Source organism: Ambystoma mexicanum, chromosome 4q (assembly GCF_040938575.1).
Source record: "Ambystoma mexicanum isolate Mex_15411 chromosome 4q, UKY_AmexF1_1, whole genome shotgun sequence".
Taxonomy (NCBI): domain Eukaryota; kingdom Metazoa; phylum Chordata; class Amphibia; order Caudata; family Ambystomatidae; genus Ambystoma; species Ambystoma mexicanum.
Window position 1 is genome coordinate 270,165,101 of NC_090928.1, and position 18,079 is coordinate 270,183,179.

Consider the following 18,079-nt stretch of genomic DNA (forward strand, 5'->3'; position numbering starts at 1 on the left):
ACTTTGGTAGAAGCATACGTTTGCCCGGAATACGTAGATTACGTGTAGACAGCCAGACTTTTGAGCCTACTTTGTATTCTGGAGCTGTAAGCCGATGTCGATCAGCGTACTTTTTAGCCCTCTCCTGTGCAAGTAGAAGGTGGGATCGAACTTCCCTACGGACTGAATCCAGGTCCCGTACACAAGCCTGAGCAGCCGGGTTGTCAATGGGGAGCGCCGGGTCTAAAGGCAATGAACGTGGATGGAAACCATATAAGGCAAAAAACGGCGATACCCCTGAGGCACAATGTACCGAGTTATTGTAGGCGAACTCGGCAGGAGCAAGCGTTTTTAGCCAGGTAGACTGGAATTGGAGACATAAACATCGGAGGAATTGTTCCAGTGTGGCGTTTGTCCTCTCAGTCTGTCCATCGGTTTGTGGATGGTAGGCAGAACTGAAACGATCATCGATGTTTAGTGAAGAAGTCAAAGCCCTCCAAAAGCGGGACGTAAACTGAGGACCACGGTCCGATACAATGATAGAGGGAAGTCCAAAGAAACGAAAGACATGTTTGAGAAACAATGAAGCCAGGACAGGGGCCGAAGGCAAGCCAGCACAAGGAATGAACAAAGCCATCTTGGAGAAGTAATCAATAATAACCCAAACGGTATCATAACCGTCGAGAGGAGGTAGGTCCACGATGAAGTCCATGGAAACCATGTACCAAGGTTTATGCGGTACTGGAAGGGGATGCAAAAGACCTACAGGCTTGGATCTAGAAACCTTGCATTGGGCACACACTGAGCAAGACTTCGCATAGTCGATGACATCCCTAGACATCGAAGGCCACCAGGCCCAACGGCGTAATGACTCCAACGTCTTTTGCTGTCCTGGATGGGCTGCCATCAACGAATCGTGTGACCAAGTTAAAGCTCGAAGTCGTGCTTCACCAGGAGGAATGAAGAGACGACCCTGGATATAAGGCAGATCCTGAACAATGTCGAGATTCAACGATTCGCATTCCTCCTTGTTTGAGGTCACCCAAGATGATATAAGGGCACGGAGCGAAGGTTGAGGAGTGCAAGCACAAACCACCCTTTCAGGCAACAACAAGGGACGATCAGATTTAGAAATACAAGAACTGTGAGGTAATCTTGACAGAGCGTCGGCACATGCATTGAGGCGAGCCGGTCGATATGTGATGACAAAGTTGAACTGGGAGAAGAAAAGATGCCAACGAGCTTGTCGGGCTGTAAGGCATTTCATGGATTTGAATGCAAGGAGACTGCGGTGATCTGAATAAACAACAACCTGGTGACGGGCCCCCAGCAGATGATGACGCCATTCCGCAAAGGCATCCCTGATAGCTAACAATTCACGCTCTGTGATGGGATAATTGCGTTCATACGGGGTCAATTTCCTGGAAAAATATGCCACAGGATGGATTTCTCCCGAATCAGGACACTCCTGCGACAGAACCGCCCCAATAGCTGAACCGGAGGCGTCCGCCTCTACAAAGAAAGGGAGGAGAGGGTCCGGGTGTTGCAGTACCGGGGCCGTCGAAAAGGCGGTCTTCAGGATTTCAAAGGCTTGTTGTGCCTCAGGATTCCAAGCAAATGGTTTTTTGGAGCTGGTGAGTGCCGTTAAAGGAGAAGAGATCGACGAAAATGAATGGATGAAACGTCGATAGAAGTTGGAAAACCCCAAGAAAGACTGAAGTGCCTTGACTGATGTAGGAACGGGCCATTCCAGAATCGCTTTGACTTTAGATTGACTCATACGAATGCCACGATTGGTCAAGTCATAGCCAAGGAACTCAACCTCCGGAGAATTAAATACACATTTCTCTGCCTTGACGTACAGGTGGTTCTCCCTTAACCTCTGTAACACAAGACGCACGTGTATAAGGTGTTCCTTCATGGAGGATGAGTAAATAAGAATATCATCTAGATAAATTACAACAAATTGATCCAGATAATCATGGAAAATGTCATTCATGAAAGCCTGAAAGGTGGCCGGGGCATTGCAGAGTCCAAATGGCATTACTAAGTATTCGAACAGACCGTAACGTGTCTTGAAGGCAGTTTTCCACTCGTCCCCGGCTCTAATCCGGACGAGATTATAGGCCCCCCTGAGGTCAAGTTTAGTAAATACCACTGACGAACCAAGTTGATCCAGAAGCACTGATATCAACGGAAGAGGATATTGATTTTTAACTGTAATAGCATTCAATGCCCTGTAATCTATACAAGGGCGCAGGTCCCCCTCCTTTTTAGGGACAAAAAACAACGGTGATGCAGCCGGGGACTTTGAGGTTCGAATAAAGCCTGTGGCCAGGGCTTTATCGATATATTCTTTCAATACCTTGTCTTCTGGTATAGTAAGTGAATAGACCCTTCCGGTTGGTATTTTGGTCCCTGGTATTAGGTCTATCGGGCAGTCGTAGGGCCTATGAGGCGGCAATTGATCTGCCCTACCCTTGTCGAACACGTCCCGAAAGGATTCGTATTCAAGGGGAATACCTGTACTAGGATCCCGAATAATGGCGCCTATGAGAGACACGGAAGCCACAAGAGCCTGGCAAGAAGAATCAGGGCAGACATATGTGTCCAGAAAGCAGTTCTCATTGCACTCCGGAGAAGGAAAACGAACACTCTTCTTTACCCAATCAATAGCAGGATTGTGGTGTTGTAACCACGGAATTCCCAATATGACTTGATATTGCGGAGCTTTGATTAGATCAAACGAGATTGATTCTACATGACCATCTTCGGTTTTCATGCTAACAAGAGTGGTGTTTTGTGTGACCAAACCGGATACCAAGGTTGTGCCGTCCACAGTATGGACCCTCTCAGGTTGAGCCTTTGGTAGAAATGAGACATGGTTCTTTGTAGCATAGTCGAAATCCATATAATTCCCCGTAGCTCCTGAGTCTATAATAGCCAAAGAGGAAAATGTGGCGTCATCGGCAGTGGTAAAGGACACAGGTAGACTAACAGGAGCGGATAAGGAACTCTGTGAGCCCAAAGAAGACACTCCCGGCGTAGGGACTCTATCTACCGCCGGGATTTGGCGTTTCCCGCCTTTTTAACGGGTCTTTTAGGACAATCTTTCAGATGGTGTTCCGAAGACCCACAATACATGCATAAGTTATGCGAACGTCTGTATTCCCGTTGTGCCTGAGTCAAGGGACCCCTCACGGCCCCTATCTGCATGGGTTCGGGATTTGAAACAGAAGGAGGAGCTAAATCTGCCGGAGTGGGTGTAGGGATGGCTGTTTTACGTTCTCCTCTTCTTTCAGACCTTCTAGCATCTATTTGTAAGACTAAGTCTAACAATTCACCAAAAGAGGTTGGGACAACCGGTACTGTGGCTAGGATATCTTTTAATTCTTCAGATAACCCCTGATAGAATACAGCTGATTTCTTTTCTTCGGGCCAGTCTGTCTCCGCAGCCAGCTGATTGAATCTGGTAAGAAAAGAAAAAAGAGAAGAATTGCCTTGTCGTAGACCCAGCAGCTCCAGATCCGAGGCTTGGGATTTATAACGATTGTCAAAGACCCTATTCATGGCCAATATGAGTTCGTCACAGTCATAAAGAACATAACTGTTGGACTCAAGCAAAGGGTTGGCCCATGCAGCCGCTGTACCTCCTAGATGTGAAAGAATAAAGGCTGCCTTGGTTGTGGAGTTTGGAAAGGCGGTGGGCCGACACAGAAAGTGCAATTTGCATTGGTTTATAAAGGTTCGATATTGTTTCGGATCTCCAGTAAACCTTTCCGGGGGGGCCAACGGGAATTGCGTGGCCATCAAAACCGGTGTCGCAGAAAACCCTGAGGCTGAAGCTGAAGGTAGACCAGAACCTGAGGCGGTTGCGCCTTCCATGTCTACTCCGAGTGTCTGGGGATTTTGAATATTCCGTAAGCTGTCGATCCTTTGATGCATGGCGTCATGGGCCAATGTCATGTCTGATCGTAACTCAGACACTAAACGAAACAAAGCAGCCAAAGGATCCGCTTCTTCCATGGCTTCTGTTTTTGTTACTCACCGGTGGGATGAGTGCGAGGAACCAGGAAGCATCCAAACCCAGAATTTTGCTTGAAGGAGCTTAAGTAGGGCCTCTACCTAAGCCTCCTCTCTGCGAGGGAAAATAGACCTTCAAAATGATATGACCACTTGCTGTAGTTAACCAGACAAGGGGACTGATCACCCAGAAGGGCGGAGAGAAGTTGTACCGCCACGAACCAGGCTGAAAAGAAAAGAACAACAAGTAAGTAATACAAAAGGTAACGGTTGTCCCTTATAAGCCTTACTAACTGAGGAGTACCTGGGTTCTTGTTTTCCTCCCCCCGTAGGATAGATGAAGGAATTAACCCGGGAATCACCTAAGAGCAGGACAAGATTTAGTATCTAACTGGTTTAAATAATTACACAAACAAAAAGGTGGGTAGGATCTTACCAGTGGGAATTGACTTAGTACTTGAAATGTTAGAACACAACGACAGGGAGAAAATAAGAAAAAGGTAAGGTTAGTAGGGTTCTACTACCCGGGCGGCACGAGGGTCGCGCTAGATTCGGGATGGTGCACTGCTGCAGAGCGTCCTGAAAATGCACAAACCCAATGTTCCGTTTAACACCAAAAGTCTTCCCACTGATGGAAAAAGATTAAGGACGATGACAGTCGGGATGGTATTTCCAGATGAATGGGTTTTAAGGAGGTAAATTCTGGCAGGATACAGAGCAACCAGTCGGAATGATGACTCTTGAGACAGGTAGGTCAAAAACAGGCAAGGTCTGGTACACTGGCTGACAGGAACTATAACAGAACGTGCAGAAGAGGAGTCCAGGAGGAAAGCAGGATTTTCGGTACACGGGAAGGCAGATCAGAAGGTGAGGGAATTCCAAATAGAAGGTCCAGTAAACAATCCGAGTCGAAAACCGTAAGAACCACAAGCAGATAGCAATCGAAGAAGGAACTTCTAATTACCGGTAGTAGCTGTAAACAGAAGCAGCGTCTTGGCCGTCTCCAGGAACTAAATAATGGAGAAAGGCGGGGCTAGCCAATGTGAGGCTCTTCCGGTGAACTACCGTACGGAAGCAGGTTTCCTGGGGGGTGTAGTCTCCGAGCCGCTAACTTCCACGGCAACTTCCATCGTGCATAAAACGACGCGGTTTGATGCCGAATCCTTTTGGGGAGCGCTATAAATTTCCTACTGCCTCTGGTAGTAGATTTGGAAACCCGAAGCGCCAGCGGCGTAAGTGACCGGGTTTTGCTGATAGCCGGGGATGAACGCCGACTCATAACAGTAACGAGTTGTGGACCTGGGAGTAGAATGTGAAGAGGGTCACCAGATATTGGGTGGGGTGAGAGAGTCCCATTTACCAGTTTTTGATTGATAATGCGAAATTTTGTACAGTCTCGCTCCTTCTACCGAGTCACCCTCGACACACCCATTCTTTTCCTATCTCTGGATGGGTCTAGGACCATGTTATAGTCCCCTCCCGCTATGAGGGGAACCTCCAGGAACAGTTCAAGTTTCTCCTTAACCCTATCCCAGAAGGTGGCCTGACCCTCATTCACGCAGTATCCTGTTGCCCCTGTCAAAGGGTGCCCTTGAATCTTTCCTTTCAGGAACACATAGTGATCCTCTGGGCCCCTGAGAACTGTGTCATCAGCCAGACCCAAGCGATTGGATAATACAATTGCCACTCCTAACTTTTTGTCAGGGCCCAGCAGGGGCCAAGTGTAGCAGCCACCAGTGTGGGGGCCTATTTATCCAGTAGATGCCATCTCTGTCCCTCTTGTAGGAATATCAGGTGGGGAAGAGTGGCATCTACTGGACCAAAACGGCATCAGGAGCAAACGAAGACCCGAAGACTACAACTCCCAGCAGCCTCGGGAGCAGCACACTCAGGGACTGGCACGCAGGGCCTGCAACCCGTGCGGACAAAGCCCCAGTTATCGAGGCATTCGCGAGACGGGTTCGCGCATGCGCAAGCCCCGAAACCCTGTTCGCGCTCGACTTCCTCACGGGCGGACGCATCCTGCAGAGCTCCGAGAGTGCGCAACTCCTACGCGGAGCTCCGAAAGGGCACAACTCCTACGCGGGGCCATCCCTCGCCCAGACTACATCGCCGCGGCCCCGCGGCATCAAAGATAAGTACTTTAACAGTTCCGAACCACTAACTGCATGAAGCCTCGGGGAGAATTGGCCCGGGGAGGCACCAGTTCACTGCAGGAGACTTACATGCCATTCTGGGGATCAGGCGCATGATGATTACTAACCGCATGTAGAATTGTGTGCGAGCCTATCTGTGGTAGAAACAAGCTACGTGAACGCACGCACTAATTCCTTCTCATTTGACAGACGCAGCTCACGGTTTCCAAGGCACCGCTGGGGGGGCCCGCAGGCAAAACCGGACATCGGACAAGTACCGAAGCTAAGTGTTTCACAGTTTCTTTGAGATTACGTTTTGTGTCACTAACTGCCTGGTACTGGACCAGTACAAACCCAGATTGTGCTGTATGGGTGTTCCTAATGTATAGGGTTTCCAACCAATGGGTGGGCTGAGGACAAGCTCATGTAACACAGTGTAATTGACACTGAAGTAAGTGTCAACTAACGGAGCCATTGCTGGAGTAAGCAATGCTTGGAGCTAGCTTATGAATAATAAGCTAAGCATATCACCCTACGCAGTGCAGTAAGACAGTGTATGATTGTTGTGATGCTCATGAGTGCATGCAAGGATGTATTGATCAAAGGTGTTTAGTGTGACCAACCAAGCATCAAGAGATCAGGAGCATGTCTTTCCCCTAACCCCTACCTAACCATAACATCTCCCTTAACCTCTACCCGGTGATCCTACAACCCCCACCTATCCAACCCGTGGACCCTAACCCTCTTTCCCCGTGGTGGTTGCGGTTTCCTGTGTGCATTAAGTCCCAGGCGCCAAAACTGCTAAGGGGAGGAAGGAGTTCGTGCTACTTCTGCGCTGGATCAAGAGCCTACGACAGAAGCGCGAACCCACGTATTCTAAGCGCCCAGGTAGCACGAACTTAGCCGCCATTATGGAAGATATAGCCCAAGCTCTGCACGAACTCAAGGCTGAATTAGCGGCCACTCGCCAGGACTACTTTAATCTCTCCACTCAGGTTCGGGGTCTGGCTGCCCAGGGGGTTCCTTTGCCTGAGGGGGCCCATACTCCCGTGAAGGTACATGTCACTACTGAAACTCCAGTGCCATTAGCTACCCCTGAGCGTTATGGGGGGGGTCCACACAAGTACACGACTTTTATGACACAATGCCAGTTACACTTTTTAACCAAGGCCGCTGTGTTCCGTTCAGATCAGTCCAGGACGGCTTTTGTTATTTCCTATCTCACGGGGGATGCAGCAGCCTGGGCAACACCCCTGGTCCAAAAAGACGATGCAGTGCTGTATGACTGGAGTGGTTTTCAGGAAGAGTTTGGCAAGATCTTTAACCGCAAAGCAGCTTCTCTAGTGCGAGACAAGGAATTGTTGATGCTGCGACAGGGCAACAAGGAGCTGATTACCTACGTGACCTCCTTTAATCGGTTAGTGGTGGAGGCTGAATGGCCACATGAAAAAAGGTTAGCCCTTTTCTATCAAGGCTTAAGGGATGACCTAAAAGATCTCATAGCACAGGTCGATCCCCAGCCAGATACCTGTACTGGAATGATAGACTTAGCACTGCGTCTGGATCACAGACAAGGAGAGCGACGTCAGGATAAAAAAAGATGGGAAAGCAAACAGGGAGTACTTCCCAGGTTAGATCATCAAAAGCTTCCAACTATGGGGAAAAGCGACAAGGCATCAGAACCTGAACCCATGCAAATAGGTACCATTAGAGGCCCCATTACCAAGGAAGAAAGGGAAAAGCGGAGACGGTAGAAACTCTGCATGTATTGCGGGAAGCCAGGACATTTCGTTAAGGAATGTGGTACTAAACCTAAAGGAAGTATACTGCAGGGAAACGCCAGCGCTCGTCAGTGAATGGGGTGGATCTGTCGAGCCTGAGCCTTGTTGACGCCCCTTCTCATGTCTTGGCTAATGCGACCCATATCCACAGCTCTCATGTCACGGTGACAGGACTTTTAAAAACCCGTTTCAAGAATCAGGTGATCACTCTAATGGTGGATTCCCGGAGCCACAGGCAATTTCGTAGATGCCAATTATGCGCAGACCTTAAATCTACCCCTACGTCGGAAGGAAAATCGGGAACCAGTTTGCGCTGTGGATGGGTCACCATTGAAATCAGGACCGGTGACCCAACACACAGAGGAAGCAGTATTGGATATACAAGGCCATAGTGAAATCCTCACCTTTGATGTTATAGCTGCTCCACAGTTCGGTTTTATTCTAGGTTTGCCTTGGTTGGCCCTACATAATCCTGCCATAGATTGGACACGTGGAACGGTCGCATTCACCTCTGAGCATTGTGAGCGGCGTTGTGTTAAGGTTAAAGGGAGACCTGTACGTGTATTGGGTACAACACAACGGTCAGGTACAGAAGACTTGGCGGAACTTCCATCGGCATATACCGACTTTCGGGATGTTTTTAGTAAGGCTGCGGCAGAGACACTACCCCCACATCGCTCCTTTGATTGCAGGATTGATTTAGAACCCGGAGCAACACTACCGTGTAGTCGGATTTACGCCTTAACTGAGGCGGAGAACAAACACCTGGAAGAATACATAAATACTAACTTGCAAAGTGGGTTCATACGGCACTCCACCTCACCTGTTTCATCACCACTATTCTTCGTGCCGAAGAAATCCGGAGAACTTAGGACTTGTATAGATTATCGCGCAGTCAACAAAGTGACAATAAAAAATCGTTACCCATTGCCCCTAATCCCAGTCCTGTTAGATCAAGTGCGGGGAGCAACCATCTACACCAAGCTGGATCTTAGAGGGGCGTACCATCTGGTGCGGGTGCGTGAAGGGGACGAATGGAAGACCGCGTTTAGAACAAAGTTTGGCTTATATGAATATCAGGTCATGCCATTCGGCCTCTGCAACGCACCCGCCGCCTTCCAGCATTTCCTGGATGAAGTCCTTCGCGGTCTCCTCGACCGTTTCGTAGTGGTATATATAGACAACATCCTCATTTATTCATCCACTGAGGAGGAACATGTGCAACACGTCAGAACGGTGTTACAACGTCTAAGGGAACACAATTTATATGCCAAACTCGAGAAATGTAGCTTCCACAGTAATACCATTGAGTTTCTAGGATTCATTCTATCCCCACAAGGAGTAAAAATGGACAATCGAAAAGTACAAGAGATCCTGGACTGGCCAGCCCCTACAAGCGTCAAGGAAGTCCAAGCCGTCTTAGGATTCGCAAACTTTTATCGACGCTTCATTCAGGACTTTGCAAAAAAAGTGTTAGACATTACCAAACTGCTGAAAAAGGGAAAGTCATTTGCTTGGGGGCCAGAGGCTGATCACAGTTTTAACCTATTGAAAGAGGCATTCACGTCGGCACCTATTTTGCTACATCCCGACCCCACGCAACCTTTTGCTGTAGAAACAGACGCTTCCAGTTATGCGCTGGGGGCTATTTTGTCCCAACGAGATTCAACGGGTCACTTGCATCCAGTGGCCTATTACTCCAGAAAATTAAATCCCGCAGAACAAAATTATACAATAGCAGACTGGGAGCTACTAGCCATTCGAGCCGCGTTTGCAGAGTGGCGTCATTACCTACTTGGGGCACGACACACCATCACGGTGTTGACCGACCATCGTAACCTTCAATTTCTCAAATCTGCACGTGCTTTAACCCCACGCCAGCTACGATGGGCTATGTATTTTGCAGATTATGACTTCGTAGTCACCTACAGATCAGGGCTTGAAAACAAAAAAGCAGATATGCTATCAAGGTACCCCGAAGACCATGCCTTGATATGTCCGGAAGAACAAGCGAAACCCATCATAGCGGCTGAAAAAATTGCAGCAAGCATAACGAATGGATTGTTTGAGCAGATCGGAGAGGCAATGTTAGCTCAGGACCTACTTCAATGGGAGGATCCAAAAAAGGAACAGTATTTAAAGGATGGTATACCTTATCACGGAACCTCCGTGTATCTTCCCTCAGCTGCTTTGCGAACCCAAGCCTTGAAATGGTGTCACGATTCCCCCCCTGGCCGGACATCCGGGGGTGAACAAAACTCAAGAATTACTGCAACGGCATTATTGGTGGCCCGGTCTTCTTAGAGACACGCGGACGTATGTGCAACAATGTGAAGTGTGCGCACGAAGTAAAACTGATCATCGGAAACCAATGGGTTTTCTGCGCCCTTTGCCCACACCTACACAACCTTGGAACACCATCTCTATGGACTTTATAGTGGAATTGCCTCCCGACCAGGGTTACACAGCCATACTTGTAGTGGTCGACTCTTTTTCTAAATTGGCCCATTTTATTCCTTGTAAAGGGCTCCCAACTGCGAGTGAACTGGTGGACATGTTCCTGCAGCACATAGTTCGCTTACATGGAATACCTCAGCACATTGTGTCAGATAGGGGGACACAGTTTACCTCCCAATTCTGGAAACTATTTTGTAAAAAGGTGGGAGTTACTTTACAAATGTCTAGCAGCTACCATCCCGAAACTGACGGACAAACAGAACGCTTGAACCAGACCCTGGAGCAGTATCTCAGGTGTTATACTCATAGTACAGAGGGTGTTTGGGTGGAAGTTCTCTGGATGGCCGAGATAGCGTACAATAACTCACAACATACCTCCACAGGATTCTCGCCCTTTCATACCACCTACGGATTTAATCCGCACATCCAACCCACTATCCCTCAAACCACCTTGAACACCGTACCATCAGTACAAGCACGGGTAGAGTTACTAACACAGACATGGAAGAAGGTACAACAACACCTACTCACAGCAAAAGGCACTAGTAAGAAATATGCTGATTTAAAAAGACGAGCATACCCTATCTACACGGTCGGAGACAAAGTATGGCTATCAACTCGACATTTGAAACTACCAGGATCAGGAAAGTTCAAGCCCCGTTTTATTGGTCCTTTTCGCATCACACAAGTCGTAAACCCAGTGGCTATGAAATTACAATTACCAGCCCATATGAAAATACACCCAGTGTTCCATGTTGCCCTTCTAAAACCCGCGGCACCCCACATTCGAATGACACGACCTCCCCCGGTTCTGGTAGAAGGGTATCCAGAATACGAGGTGCAAGCTATCCTCAATTCCCGAAAAAGGGGCGGACAATTATATTATTTCATTGATTGGGTTGGGTATGGCCCCGAAGAAAGGTCTTGGGAACCAGCTTCTAATGTACATGCTCCTCGTCTCTTGCGGTTGTACCACCGTAATTACCCGAAGAAGCCAGGTCCTTCTGCGGGGAGGGGATGTACTGTCAGGGACCAGCAGGGGCCTAGTGTAGCAGCCACCAGTGTGGGGGCCTATTTATCCAGTAGATGCCATCTCTGTCCCTCTTGTAGGAATATCAGGTGGGGAAGAGTGGCATCTACTGGACCAAAACGGCATCAGGAGCAAACGAAGACCCGAAGACTACAACTCCCAGCAGCCTCGGGAGCAGCACACTCAGGGACTGGCACGCAGGGCCTGCAACCCGTGCGGACAACGCCCCAGTTATCGCGCATGCGCGAGACGGGTTCGCGCATGCGCAAGCCCCGAAACCCTGTTCGCGCTCGACTTCCTCACGGGCGGACGCATCCTGCAGAGCTCCGAGAGTGCGCAACTCCTACGCGGAGCTCCGAAAGGGCACAACTCCTACGCGGGGCCATCCCTCGCCCAGACTACATCGCCGCGGCCCCGCGGCATCAAAGATAAGTACTTTAACAGTTCCGAACCACTAACTGCATGAAGACTCGGGGAGAATTGGCCCGGGGAGGCACCAGTTCACTGCAGGAGACTTACATGCCATTCTGGGGATCAGGCGCATGATAATTACTAACCGCATGTAGAATTGTGTGCGAGCCTATCTGTGGTAGAAACAAGCTACGTGAACGCACGCACTAATTCCTTCTCATTTGACAGACGCAGCTCACGGTTTCCAAGGCACCGCTGGGGGGGCCCGCAGGCAAAACCGGACATCGGACAAGTACCAAAGCTAAGTGTTTCACAGTTTCTTTGAGATTACGTTTTGTGTCACTAACTGCCTGGTACTGGACCAGTACAAACCCAGATTGTGCTGTATGGGTGTTCCTAATGTATAGGGTTTCCAACCAATGGGTGGGCTGAGGACAAGCTCATGTAACACGGTGTAATTGACACTGAAGTAAGTGTCAACTAACGGAACCATTGCTGGAGTAAGCAATGCTTGGAGCTAGCTTATGAATAATAAGCTAAGCATATCACCCTACGCAGTGCAGTAAAACAGTGTATGATTGTTGTGATGCTCATGAGTGCATGCAAGGATGTATTGATCAAAGGTGTTTAGTGTGACCAACCAAGCATCAAGAGATCAGGAGCATGTCTTTCCCCTAACCCCTACCTAACCATAACATCTCCCTTAACCTCTACCCAGTGATCCTACAACCCCCACCTATCCAACCCGTGGACCCTAACCCTCTTTCCCCGTGGTGGTTGCGGTTTCCTGTGTGCATTAAGTCCCAGGCGCCAAAACTGCTAAGGGGAGGAAGGAGTTTGTGCTACTTCTGCGCTGGATCAAGAGCCTACGACACTTTTTTGTTGTAAAGGAGGACTGAAACTTCCCCAGTGGTTTTCTCATCGTCAGTTCTTTCCCCCCTCACTCTGTGTTTTCCTTGTAGGAAAAGTAAATCCAACTTGGAAAGTGTAAATTAACGTGTCACCAGTGATCTTTTTGTGGGGAAATGTACACCTCTTGTATTTAGGGAGCCAATAGCTATCTCCTTCATTGGGCTAGCCATTCAAAATGTAGAACCAATGCCCTACTCTCACCATCTTTTTTATGTAACCATTTGAGTGAAGCCACCCGTTCCCCATCATGGAAACCTTGCCTTGCCCCATGATATTCACAAAATCATTTGAAGTAACCAGAAATTCCCCCTCAACTAAAACATCGCCGAACCCATTATCCCATATAAACATATACCTCCCCCCTCCCCTAGCGACCTGACAGGAGCCTCTGGCAAACTTCGCTTCCAACTGAACTATGAGAAACGCTTTCTATCAACAATGTGTCTTCTGCTGAGCTCCCTTCTGCCCCCCAATCTATGACCCTTCCCAACATTCCCCCAACATCTCCCTATACATGGCGCAACACAATAAGACTGCACCCTCCTCCCCTATAAGATCTGTAGTTGCCAACTTCCCCATCTTTCCCCCTCCCTCCACACCCCCAACATTCAGGGGTGAAAAACCTGGATGTGTACGCATTGACAAAGGAAACTGGACCATCCATATTTGTGAAAATGCAGGGTCTACCAGTAGGAGGAGTGTTGAGTTTCTTAAATTTTCTTGAGCCTGGGACGCATCTCCGATCTCTCAACCTCCCCCTTTTCAAGTCTTCTTTGTCACTGCCACCAGAGTCATTATCCTGTTCCCTGATCATCTCCAGTAATTTCTCTCTGGCCCCTCGAATATCCTCCTCCGTAACCAGTCTGTATCTCGGACCTCCATATTCATAGATATAGATAGAGAGAAGGGGAATTCCCAGCAGTATCTCACCTCCTTCCCTCTAAGCCATTGCACGAGAGGGGAGCACAATCTTTGTCTCGCCAAGGTGAGTGTAGAAAGGTCCTGGTAAATCTTGATTGTTGAACCGTTCTAAGTTAAAGAGTCCACTTTTCTAGCCTTTTCCAGAATCCTTGCCTTTTTTCCGCACAATAATGAAAGCGCGCCAAAGTCGATCGTGAGCCCCTGGCAGCACCTCCTGCTCTGTGTGCCCTATCAATGTTTGGCTTGTTGCTTGCGTCGTCTCCAAATAGAAGCTTGTCCCCTTCCCGTTTTCCCACCTCTGCAAGTCACTTGTCAATCTGCATTTACAGGATGTCTACATATGACTGGTTGGATCCCAGTCTCTGCAGCCGCTCCTCCACTGTATCTCCTCTCTCTATTTTGTCCAGTCTGCGGCCAATGTCAGTACTAATCCCTCTGATCTCTTCTAACAAAGCAGCAATGTCTATCTTTGTGGACATCATGCCTGCTTCTGACTCCGCCATTCTGGTTGGCTCCTCATTGTCCACTGGTCGGTGGTGGGCCCTGTACCTATATGCTTGCAGGGCTAACTGCCAACTCATCACCTATTGTCCATGGCTGACATCCCAAACCAATGAAGCCTGAGAGATCATGTGAGGTCAGTCCCTGAATGAATTGTGGGTATATAGAGCTCTAAATACCTTGGGTTGTGAGGGAAGGAAGGTTTTAAGGAAGCTAAAACCACAGGGCCCACCTGCACAGCCAATGGCCCCAGGGCCCCCGACATCCTCTCCTGCCCTTGGGGTGACGGCAATGAAACTGTGGTAAGCACAGAAAAGTGTCCTCTCTGAGACCTTATAATCCCACCCAACTGCTGGGAGCATGTATGGTGTTTGCTAAATAGCCTCTCCAAATGTTGTATTCCCAACACTGCTGTCACGGTTCCAGCCTGAGGAGTAAAACAAGATTGGGGGCAGTAAAGAGATTACTCTTCTTGGGAAGGCCGATGGGGAAGGTCGCTGTTTATTGGGTAGGGCACAGACATACTCTTGCACCGTGCACACAGACCGTTATCTCAGTTCGGCAGCAGCAAGGACCTCTCCATACGGAGGCTGTCCTGCCGGCCCATGTAACGCTGCTGATTACAAGTGGTGCGTACCCACTTGGCCTGGGGCAAGGGGTCGCTCGGTCATATAGCACCATTCCTTGGCCTTGTGTTCCCCACTGCTGCTCACCGTCCTCTGCGAGTCCCCCTCCTCGACCGTCTCTGTGGTGTCGCCGGAAATAGTGCTCCATGACACCGGCGGAGAGCACCATAAAAGCGCCTCAGCACTCGCTTTCTGCTGGAGGGGGATGGGAACATGGTTGTTCACCCGCGAACGAGAAGGCAGATTTCTAAACCCGCAACCCAGCGCTTCGCTGTTTGGCCTGATGCAGTGCTACCAAGAAACACAAGTTCACTTGACTGGATACCGTCGGGTTGCTTCCGCCTACTCCAAGCCCGGGAGGTTTCTCACCCACCTGGGAGTGGAGAGGGCTGCCTGTGTCCCGTGGGCTCAACCACCCCCCTCTGCTGATGGGAAAGGATCCGTGGGCTACCCCTGTCACAGCATGGACCCACTTCCAGAGCCATAGCTTTCCTGCACTCTGCAGTGCAGATTCTTCAATGTAACTCTGGCGTTAAAGCTCCCCCAGGCATTCAAAGTTTGTTCGAATGTGCTGGGGACCAGGACAAGCAGCACAGGAACAATTTCATCTCCCAGGTGAGGGCTCAATGAGGGGGTTCAGGTCCCACAATCGCCCCCGTGAAGCAAGAGCGACACAGCTCTGCTACTGCATCTGTGCGCTCCCTGGTGGACAATCCTGCGTGCACATTTTAACATTTACAAAGTGGAACGTAATTGGGAAGAGGAAGGCAAACTTGTCTTTTCTCTTCACTTTTACGCTCCGTTTTGCAAAAAATAAATGCTACACTTTCCAGGCGGCATTATTAACAGATTCCTGTGGAATTCGCCTACTTATTAGGAGGTGCAAATGAAAAGTGTATTCCATATGTTTTACGCCTGTATGTAAATCTCATGCAGGCGTAATACCTGGTACTTTTCCAAGACGTAGGAGGAAAGCAAAGAAAAGATGCAAACTCTGGTCTGTGCCCCTCCTATGCCTTGGAAGGGCATGAAAATTGAATCGTAAAAGAAATACAGCTGCTTTTATGCTGTAATTTTGCACAAAAGCAGGCTAATTGTCTTTACTATTCACTTTCATGCTCCGCTGTGTAAAAAGATTTAAAAAACTACAAAAAAACGGCCTTCAAATTAAGCTTTCCAGGCGATGTTTCATTCTGCATTAGAATCTCATGAAGGGGTGCTCATCCATGATGGAGGAGGAATGCAAACCAGGGATGCACACCCTGCGTTGTACTTCTCCCACAACTTCGAAGGGCACAAAATGCCCTGAAGTATAAAAATAAGACAGAAATGGCTAACACTGTGCTTTTACGCCTTACCTTTGCACTTCACAGCATTTAAAATGTCTCGTTTTGTGCGTACATTTTAACAGCTAAACAAACCGATGGTGGATACCTACCAAATGGCAGGCACATCCAGATGAAGTCCCAATTTGTGGAACAATGATGCACTTTCCATGGTAGATCCATGGTACACACATATTTTTCAACCATGAATCCTGCTGTTCAGCCTCCCTCCTAGAGAATGTTGTTGATTGCATGTGCCTTGTGAGTCCAGCTCCTTAACATATTTACATCAAGTAGCACAAGATATTGTTAATTCAGAAAAGTTGAAGGAGCTATATTCATGAAAACAACTTTGGACTGTCCCTAGGCAGGCATAACAGTGGTCCTGGAGTTCCTCGGGTTGTACCCCTTTGATGGCTTCATGGAAGCTGTACCACCTCTGCGGAATGTGCTCTTGGCCACTAAAGACCACAGAGCTTTAATACTGGCTAATGGCAAGAGGATTTTTTGAGAGCACTTGCAACACCCACCTACTGAACAACACAGGTCAACTGAGATCATTTATTAAACTATGGCATAAGATATTAATATTACTAGAGATCGCCACTGGGAGGGAAGTACACTCTGGCATTGTCTCCCCAACTACGGATGCATGGCAAGAAGGCATGTTCATATAGACATGCCAACCTATCAACGCAATTCAAGTTGACTGTTGTCTGCTGCATAGCAGAGTGACAGCCTCTTCTTCAAACATTTTCTGCAGAGTTTCGCTGCTTGCATGGCCCAACGTGTGACCAGGATACAGCCAGGGTATCACCCGGTGATGGTCTCGCACACACATACACACAGATCCTTACCTAGCAGAAACATGGCGATCCTGCCGGTGTACTCAGAAAGCTTTCCAGCCAGCACTGACAAGATGCAATTGGCCGCTCCAAAGCAGATCATCACGTAGCCCACAAACCGAATGCCCAGAGCACAGGTCACGTAGGCCTATGGAAAGGAGAGGACGGCAAAGAACATTCACACTCATTAGTCACTATAACCCCTTCATGGAGCAACATTTCTGAAAATATATATTTAAACAGGGAGTTAAAGTAGTGCCTCGAAATATCTGCAATCACATCTTATCGAACCATGTACGCCACAAAGGAAATATTGTCATTAACTTAATATGGTAAGGCTTGTCCTTTTGTTGCTTTGCCTGCTACAACACTTCTCAGCTCTTGTCCTCTATCTTACTACTGCTCCACACTACTTATTGGTCTTCCAGCTTATTAGCTTGCATCTCTATGCACTATCTTTATAGGGGTAGTTCACAGAAAGTTTTTATTGTTTAAAAAGATTGGCCATATTCAAAAATAGATATAAGAAATACTTTAAAAGAAAGTTCCTATGTAAAATGTTAAGGAAATGAGGCTCAAATTTTAAGCATTAGGAGGCATCCATTTTGTGAAATGAATGAGCCTCCTGTGCTTAAGTTAAGCTCTGCTCTGGCGGCACTTATAAAGCAAAAGCCCCCTACTGGGAGCTTTTGCTTATTACCTGTCTCTAAAAAATGTCCTTCTTTCATCCTCAACCTCCTTGATGCATTGATACTTCATTTGCCCAGATTTTTTTACCTTCTTTTAATGTATAGCGCTTTGGCGAAAAACGCTTAATAAATCAATAAACAGAAATACAAATATCACCAATAAACGTATTATAAATTGCGTACATGTGTATAATCACTTGCAAGGAACCCCTGCTGGAAGCCGCTGAACATGGTCAATGGGATGAGGAGACACTGACGCCTGTCTTTCATTTGCCGGAAGGTAGCAAGGAAAGACGAGCCCACCGACTCCACTTTCTCATCCTTTTCCAGGCCTTCCCCGAGGTCGATCTGATCCAGAAGCGTTGCAACTAACACTACCGCCAAGACACCACAAACTGCAAAGGAAGCACAAGAGCAGTCAGGTCTGGTGTCTTCATGAGAGGT

The 18,079-nt window shown here is 48.2% G+C and overlaps 1 protein-coding gene across 5 annotated transcripts in view; it reads right to left on the bottom strand.

Moving 5' to 3' along the window:
* Window positions 1-18,079, bottom strand: part of LOC138467666 (protein unc-93 homolog A-like) — a 366,337-nt gene that overhangs the window by 88,690 nt on the left and 259,568 nt on the right. For all 5 annotated transcript variants that reach the window (XM_069607849.1, XM_069607847.1, XM_069607850.1 and 2 more), the window contains 2 exons: window positions 17,819-18,030; window positions 16,959-17,094 (listed from right to left, as the gene is read on the bottom strand). In XM_069607849.1, coding sequence (XP_069463950.1) covers window positions 16,959-17,094; window positions 17,819-18,030 — 348 coding nt within the window. The remainder of the gene's footprint in view (window positions 1-16,958; window positions 17,095-17,818; window positions 18,031-18,079) is intronic.